The 8816-nt window shown below is 35.8% G+C and overlaps 1 protein-coding gene across 4 annotated transcripts in view; it reads left to right on the top strand.

The window, feature by feature from the left end:
• Positions 1–8816, top strand: part of LOC117113284 (acyl-coenzyme A synthetase ACSM3, mitochondrial-like) — a 41063-nt gene that overhangs the window by 26049 nt on the left and 6198 nt on the right. For 3 of the 4 annotated variants that reach the window (XM_033256584.1, XM_033256582.1, XM_033256585.1), the window contains 8 exons: positions 1708–1829; positions 2644–2800; positions 2944–3072; positions 3924–3998; positions 4316–4498; positions 5324–5451; positions 5564–5663; positions 7965–8084. In XM_033256584.1, the coding sequence (XP_033112475.1) occupies positions 1708–1829; positions 2644–2800; positions 2944–3072; positions 3924–3998; positions 4316–4498; positions 5324–5451; positions 5564–5663; positions 7965–8084 (1014 nt within the window). The remainder of the gene's footprint in view (positions 1–1707; positions 1830–2643; positions 2801–2943; positions 3073–3923; positions 3999–4315; positions 4499–5323; positions 5452–5563; positions 5664–7964; positions 8085–8816) is intronic. The other variant, XM_033256583.1, reaches the window with a different exon arrangement.

Here is an 8816-nt window from a genome sequence, read left to right as displayed (position 1 = left end):
ATATATGTGTGTATATATATATATATATATATAGTCCAATCTGCAGACAGTACCGTTTCGATCTTGTTAGATCTCATCAGTGCAGCTCAGGATTTTAAGAATGAAAAACACGACAGAATCAAACATGGCTTGGGTCAGCCCTGTGTATATATATATATATATATATGTATATTTTTATTTATTTATTTTTAATTATTCAGTTATTTTTATAGCGCCTTTCACTGATAATTGGGTCAACACATATTAAGTGTTGCAGCTCTAATCAGTGCAGCAGCAGGCAACCCCACCAGGTGGTACCTATTAATAATCCTGCATTGACCATTTCTATATGGGTGCACAGAATGCCTTGCTTAAGAACACAAGTAAAATGCACAGGGAGGAATTGAAACCCTGACCTGTAGGTTGGAAAACCAAACTGTTCCCACTGCACCAAACCACTTCAATACAGTTTACGATAAGTATGTAAAGTTAAAATAAACTATAACTTACCCACATGGATCAATTAACCAATTAACAATAATTAATGTGATAGGGGACCATGGTAATTAACTATAGTGTTTCACCGTTGTTTAATGTGGAACTATAGTAATGTACAGTACTTTCTTAAGGTAAGGAAGGGGTTGCACAGTTGGTTTGTTTTCATAAGGAATCTATGCTATTGCTTCTGAACACTACTGTCCAAAACTTACCCCCGTATTCTTAAAACGAACTTCATTTCGTATTCTTAAAGCGAATTTCAACTAGCACTACGACTAAATCACTCGAACCTCGACTAACATTACGCCTCCTCAGACCGATTTTTTTAGTCAGACTAGGGTCAGGCTAAATTACCGACTTGAAATATTTGCCCACTAAAACATGCTTTTCGTAACTTACGATAAAGTGAAATGAATAAAAACAATTGTATAAATAGGTCTGATGTATCTCCAGTGTGCTCAAGAAAAGGGACATTACATTTAGCTTCCAAAATGCAAAATTAACATTTTTTGCTAGCCATATGCAACAGTTCCTGATTTGCATGAAATCTCTTCTTGTTGCGGTCACGTAGCTTCACCGTAACAACAACAAAGATGGTGCCGCCCTCGCTTGACCTCAACTATAATAGTTCTCCAGAGAAAGCAAATTTTCAGTCACATTTCAAATTCTCTATCGTTAGATATTAACAACTAATATAGTTATTATATAATATAGTTAGGCAAATAATGGTCTATTATGAATTATGAGGAAATATGTTTTTGAAAAACAGACGGCAGTTTAAAATTCTTCTGTGTTACCGGATTCTAAAATATTGTTTAAAATTAGCTCTTTCCATTGTTTAGTTTGATAGTTGTTGCTTGCCAGCCGTCTTCAGCTGAACTACAACTAGGACTTGATTTAGTCGTAGTTAAAAATTTGACTACATTGTTTGTGAATACAAATTGAGGTTGGAGTTGCAACTAAGACTAAATGAAGTTCTAGTTCGAAGTTCGTTTTAAGAATACAGGCGTAAGTGTGATATTTTTGATGAAAATGATATTTTGCATCTTTTTACTTTCTCTCCAACTTTCCTCCACTAAAATCTTATTTTCATTGTCATCCAGTGGAACCACATTATGCAGCGTATAGAAGTTAAACATTTTTATTCTTCTAATTTAGTTTGTCATCAAACACATGACAAATGTCTTTTGATTGGTTGGTTGTTGACATTTGAGTATTATTTACTGACAGTGTGTAATGTCCAAGAGCTCTGATCCTACACTTATTTACTTCACAAGTGGTACTACTGGACTACCAAAGATGGTAGAACATACACAAGCTAGTTACGGCCTTGCACATGTCATCACTGGAAAGTACGTTTTGAAATATATACTGTATCATATAATATAGTGAAAGTGGTACAGAGATGATGATGGTGATGTGTATGATGATGTGATAGGGATGAGGATGGTGATGATTGGGACATCTCTGGTGTGGACAGTGATCATGGCAGCATTAAAGATGGTGATTAAGATGATGACGAGTATGATTATAACCACAGTTGCGATGATAGTGATGATGATGACAGCGATGATGATAACATCAGCGAAAGCATTGATTGTGCTAATTTTGTGGTGGTGATGGTGATGTTTTTGTGATGATGAAATAGGTGTGATTCACCTGCAAATTGAAGAACATAATTTGACTTTTAATTAAAAACTTTATGGAACACAAGGTTACCTTGAATTTTCATTTAAATCAAAATGGGCAATGGCATTTTATGTGCACACACAATTCTGCTGTTATGAAGTGGTGTATCGAGATGTCTTGAAAGGGAAGGGCTGATGGTGGGGAAGGGCTGATGGTGGGGAATGAAGGTAAAATGAGGCTCAATGATTAAGTGAGGGGTCGCTAGCTCACAATATAGAATGTATAAGGTGATTTTAACTACTAGAGCGTGATTTTTTCGTTTAAAAATTTTATAATGTGAAGGAGACTGGAGGCACACATTTCTTTTGTTGGGGGGGGGGGAGAGGGAAGGGTGTGTGCACCCCCTAGATATGCCACGACTGTTATGTGATGCTGCTTGAGTTAGTCTTTGGAGCAAAAATGCACAGATGCTTTTTAACTTTACTTGTTTACCAAACAGCATTGTGTAATAAGTCCATTTTGTTTATAAATCATCAGGTACTGGTTAGATTTGACTTCGATTGACATCCACTGGAATTTATCTGACACAGGTTGGGCTAAATCAGCGTATAGCAGTTTCTATGCGCCATGGATTCAAGGTTCATGTATTTTTGTTCACGACACTCCAAAGTTTGATGCAATTAAGATGTTACAGGTATTCAATTTTTTGTGTTATTTATTAGAACCAGATCCAATTGATATACTGTACACTTTTTTTTATTTGTTGCATCTAGTGCTTTTGATCCATATGTAACTAGGCACTTTATAAATTCCAGTATTAATGCAATATATTTGCAGATTTTAGATGAATATCCAGTGAGTACTCTCTGCGGGGCACCAACTGTGTTCAGGATGCTTGTGCAAGAAGATTTAAGTCAGTATAACTTGGATTCACTACGTCATGTTGTCAGTGCTGGTGAACCTTTGGTAAGTTAGATAAACAAGAGCAACCGCTCAACGGTCTGCATGTTCCTCCATGCTTAAACACGGTACAGGTGCAAGCTATTATATTAGATTTTTTGGAAGAGCTAATAAGATAGATTTTTTATATAATTAGGATGTTTATTTGTACAAAAAAAAAATGATTTGGAATATTCATTTGTACAAAATTGAAATATATTAAAATTAAATTTCTTAAAATAAAAAAATAAAAAAATATACCATGACGCGATCTGAACTCACAACCTTAAGTTTTTTAGAAGACATCCTTAACCGACCGCGCCATCTATGCGACTTGCCTTATTAGTGGTAATGTACAGTCCTTGTTGAAACTTCTGTTTTGTAAGTGTAGGAGGAACCCTGGGGTCTAACTAAAAAAAAAAGGGTGATGAACGTTTGTTGGAAATCACCTAGTTTATGTGTACAAAATTTCCTGCACGTCTGTTCAAAACTGGCGACGCTGGACGCTTTTAAAGTTTTGGGAACAACAACAAGGGGTCTTGCGCAGACCTAAAATGAAGATGATAAAACAGTTTGCAAGCTATTTTTCAATCACATTTTGAATAATTTTATCTCAATAATAATAATAATAATAATAATAATGCTAAAGATTGATATAGTGCCAATTCCAAATCAATGATCAAACGCTCTGAGCGTTATTACCCGTGGTCACTGAATAATGTACAACGGCAAACCTGCACGAAGTGCAACCTTCTCTGCTCCCTGAGGAGTATACCTACTCGTTAACATGTACTCGGCGCACGAAAGTAGTACAGTCAATGCCACAACATTCTACCAGTTTATCTTAATAATTTGTCTCTGTTAAATTTTTCCCTCAGAATCCTGAAATTATTGAAGAATGGAGAAAAAGAGTGGGACATGTTATCAGGGAAGGTTATGGTCAGACTGAAACAGTAAGGGGCTTATTGTTAGAACTGTTATACAAATAGTAAATGCTCAATTCCATTCTAAAAAAAGTTCACCATTGTTTTCTGTGCAAAATATCCATTACAACTGCATTAAAATAAAGGTTAATATGAATATTAAACATGAAGATTTCCTTAGAGTTTCATCATTATTATAGCCAATTTCCATTTTCAGAAATATATAACTTGTTTGGCTTGGTACTCAAATTCAGCCTTGTTCTGTACATACTTGATTTTGTGTTCATCTTTGTCGTTATCTTCATTCCTGCCTTCACTTTCATTGTCATCAATATTTTCTATTGCAGGTTATATTATGTGGTTCCTTCAGATGTCTGCCATTGAAACCAGGTTCAATGGGTAAGGCAGCACCTGGTTACGACCTTTGTATAGTTGATGATGATGGCAATGATCTGGGGACAGGTCAAGAAGGTTGTGTAGGAGTTAGGGTCAAACCTAATAGACCTGTTGGACTGTTTACAGATTACATTGTAAGTACAGAAATAATCAACAGTATCTAAATTTACTTGCTGGGATGATTTGGACAGTAGTTAGTATTTGTGTCCTGAATCATGGTGTTGGGGTTCGAATCTCATGCTGCAGTATTTGTTTGGTGGTCTAAAATCTTTAATTAATAAATTTGATATACCGTAAATCCTTTAATGGAAGCCCTGAACTTCTTGTTTTTTGCAAACTTTGGATGGGCTTCTTTTCGAGATGGGCTTCTTTTCGAGATAGGTTTTTTTCTCCGAGGCTACTTTTGCAAAATGAAGAGAAGTACTTCTTTTCAAAATGAAAGCTGTAAATTTTGGAAATTACTACTATAAAGCAATGAATAGGGGCATGGTAACATCTGTCTGTATCATGGAGTGTATTAACCAGCATTAAAACACCTAAACTATTGTGTAAACCAAGCATGTTTTTAATATATTTTGTTTCTTTAAAATTCATGTACAGTGTATGTACTGTATTATCTTGAAAAGTAGCCCATGGGCTTCTTTTCGAATGGGCTTCTTTTCGAGGCTACTTTTGCAAGTTAAAGAGGGGAGCTTCAATTCGAGGTTTTACCATATTATCAATGAATTTTAGCCCTGTTTTAATTTTACCAACACAATGCATGGGGTGAGTGATGATGGTTTGCAATGAACAATAACATTATTGTATATTAGCATTGCTACAAGAGTTGCCCACTATAAAATATAGTCCAAATGAAAATAAATAACATACAATTTGCCCTGTTCAATGTAATTTGGTCTGAATGAATTTTCTGCACTAGGAATATTCAACCAGTGAGGAAAGTGTTATTTAATTTTTAGAATGATCCTGAAAGAACAGCTTCTGTATTTAAAGGTGATTTCTACTTGACTGGTGACAGGGCTTTGAAGGATGAAGATGGTTACTTCTGGTTCGTTGCTAGAGATGATGATGTCATAACATCTGCTGGGTGAGGAATTGTTGCCTGCTTTGTAATGAAGTTTTTTTGTCAGCATGTAGTAAAAAATGAAGACAAATTCATAATGGATTTATTGATCAAATGTCATTGTTTATTATCCTAGATACAGGATTGGACCATTTGAAGTTGAGAGTGCCCTCATAGAGCATCCAGCAGTTGCCGAATCGGCTGCAGTTAGCAGTCCTGACGAGCTCAGAGGAGAGGTATTCAGGTCTAACTTTGATTTATTCTTGCAACATTGCCATTCTCGGAGTATTATTTGTGTAGTTAAGCATCAAGGAAACCAAATTTCATGTTTACCTTGTTTAGTTGTCATGACAATAAAGTTTATCTTACCTAATCATGAACCCTAAATAAATCTTCATTTTTGTAAATTTTTTTAGTGGAGTAACTTCCCTACCCTGTGATGCATAGTTAAAATAATGTTTGGGTATGCAGGTTATTAGGACCTTAGTGAAGTAACGTCCTTGGGATGCATAGTTCACTTGGGTGTGCTGGTCATTATTGGAGTAACTTCCCTACCCCGCGATGCATAGTTTGAATAGGGTTGGGGTATGACTTAGTCCTAATTTAAAATTCTCATCACCTACAAAGCATTACATGGCACATCACCATCTTATATCAGAGACCTTATGCAGTACCGTTCTTCATCTCACACTCCCTTCTATCAATAAACTTTTACTTAATGTTTGAAGATACAGATTGGAGTCATTTCGAAAACATTCATTTTCATGTGCACCTCATTTATGGAACGCTCTTCCTCAAGATATTAAGATGTCGAAGAGTTTTACGATTTTCAAAAAGAGTCTAAAAACCCTGCTGTTGGAGCGCTATTGAACATATTATATGGATAATAATAATAATAATAATAATTTATTGGGAAACTACACTTATGAAACAGTGGCACACACAACATGATAAAGGTGCGTCCAAAAAAAAAATACTTCAAACAGAATACAACACTAAAGAAAACAAAGTATAAATTGAGTAACTGTCACTCAAGCATTTGACAAGCACCCCACTCCCATCCAATACCCACCCTCGTCAAAGTATTATATGCAATGATGCCTCAATAATCATGTCAATCATCTGAGTGACCCTTATTCAATTAAAAGTAAATACAGTATAATATATAATACGAAGTAAACAAAACTAAAAATTCTAAAAGTAGTCAAAAAAACCAAAAAAAATGACCAAGGAAAATGAATTAAACTTCAAAACAAATACATAAAGATTAAAAACAAATATGTTCAGAATACCGAATATCCCTGTGAGCATACATTTCCCACATCAATAACAAGTTACTGTACTCTTCCTCACAAGAACAAAAAGAAATAAAAATAAAAAATAAAATAAAATAAAAAAAAGCAAAACTAAACACCTTATTAGCAGAAACAATATTCTAAGTACCGTTATTCCCTCCCCAAACTATGCATTTGCCCCTTCCCCTTAAAAACCTAAGCAACATACATCAAAAATAGTAATGCAGGAAAGAAAAACAACTAAATGAAATTGAAAATAGGGGTGAACTGAATAACAGTACTATAAAGCAAAGTTAGAGCATGGAATTCAAAATCTCGTAGCGGAATTTCCTGCTCTTTTGGTATATCTTTTGCAAAACTTGTCGAAGATATTTTCATACTTTCTGCTAAGGAGCAACGATGAACAACCCAAAATATGATGTAGTTTTAGGTCATCATTTGCATTAATAAATTCATTATACAATTCTATATTGTCAAGTAATTCAATTTTTAATTTAGAAATTTCATCAATACGTACATTTTGTAGGGCTGGGCAGACTAAGAGGAATGATTGATTGATTGATTGATTGATCATTGGAGTAACATCCCTACCCTGTGATGCATAGTTCGTTAGGGTTGGGGTATGCAGGTCAGCCTTAGTGGAGTAACGTCCATTGTATTCTTTTTTGTGTTTATGCGGATATTGGCCAAGTGGTGATGCCAGTGGTTGGGGGGGGGGGTGGCAGGGGGAATTTTCCCACCCGTCGGACAGGCCTAGTCGACACACGACTAGGACATTAGATCAAAAATAAAAAAAATAATAATAATTTGCCTAATCAAATAACGTTATTTTGACTGCCAATCTGTAGTGTTATGGTCTAAAAGCACATTTTGGACCATACTAAGCCATAAAAACCCGTGAACTCTACAAGGATGTTTTTATTCTGGGTCTTCGACTGAGGCTTTATTAGCCCCTTGGCTCAGACCCCTCTGCCCCCTTGTCGGCAAATTTCTAGTGTAACCGCTGTATTGGCTCTTGGTGGCACTTCTAGCAAATAAAAGAAATTGATTTGAATTGAATGAATGGCATACTACAAATAGTTTTGTTTAATGTTTAATAGCTCTCAATTAATTGGTTGGTTGAATTTTTGATCAATCGATCGATTGATTGATGGATTTGGTTATTACAGTATTTGAATAATTAAATATATGATTGATGATGGACTGATAAAAAGTGGATGTGTATTTCATCATTTATCTTAGGTTGTGAAAGCATTTGTCGTCCTTGCAAGTAACTACAAAGTTGAAAATTATGAAGCTCTAAAAGAGGAACTAAAGAAGTATGTGCAGGATACAACAGCACCTTACAAGTATCCAAGGAAGGTAAGATGTACACACGAATGTACTTTTAATGGCCTGGGGGGGGGGGAGAGGGTGGAGAATGAAGGGGTGTTCAGTCACAGATGTTTGTCACATAGAATTTGATAGAGTTTTTTAGAGATCCTGGGATAGCATGGGGCTTGGTTTGATTACAGGGGGATAGGCCTGTTTGTTCTGTACATGGTGAATATTATTTTTAATGACCGTAATAATTTAGCTATTAATGTTTCAATATTTCTTTCATAAATTCTAACTATCTAATTCTAATCCAAGTCTAACACAATATTATCGTTGAGAGGATCGAGAGTACACTAATCAGGTGGTACCAGTAGTAGCACCAGCATGGGGCAGTGGTGCTGGGGGGGAGGGGGTGTTGTGGTGAGCAATTCCAAAATTAAAAAATAATATGCTTCTCCAACTGTTTATTTTGATTGCCGACAGTGGCATATCTAGGGGGTGCGCTGGGGACGCACGCCCCTCCAAAAATTACCTGCGCTCCCCCAGTCGGCCCCCAAAATCTAGTATTTAAAAAACAACTAAATTCACCTTAGTTTATGAGTTAGCGTCCCTCAACTGATCATCGAGGCCCCCCCCCATCAGTACCCCCACTTATATATAAGTATATGCCACTGATTGCCAATCCCTAATATTGTGGTCTAAAATTACAATTTGGACCATACTAAGCCATAAAAACTCTCCCCTGAACACTACCAGGGATTATTTATTTCGGGACCC

This window comes from Anneissia japonica, unplaced genomic scaffold (assembly GCF_011630105.1).
Source record: "Anneissia japonica isolate Jap-2015-1 unplaced genomic scaffold, ASM1163010v1 scaffold4024_len430915_cov183, whole genome shotgun sequence".
NCBI classification, from domain to species: domain Eukaryota; kingdom Metazoa; phylum Echinodermata; class Crinoidea; order Comatulida; family Comatulidae; genus Anneissia; species Anneissia japonica.
This window is presented reverse-complemented; position numbering and strand designations above follow the sequence as displayed.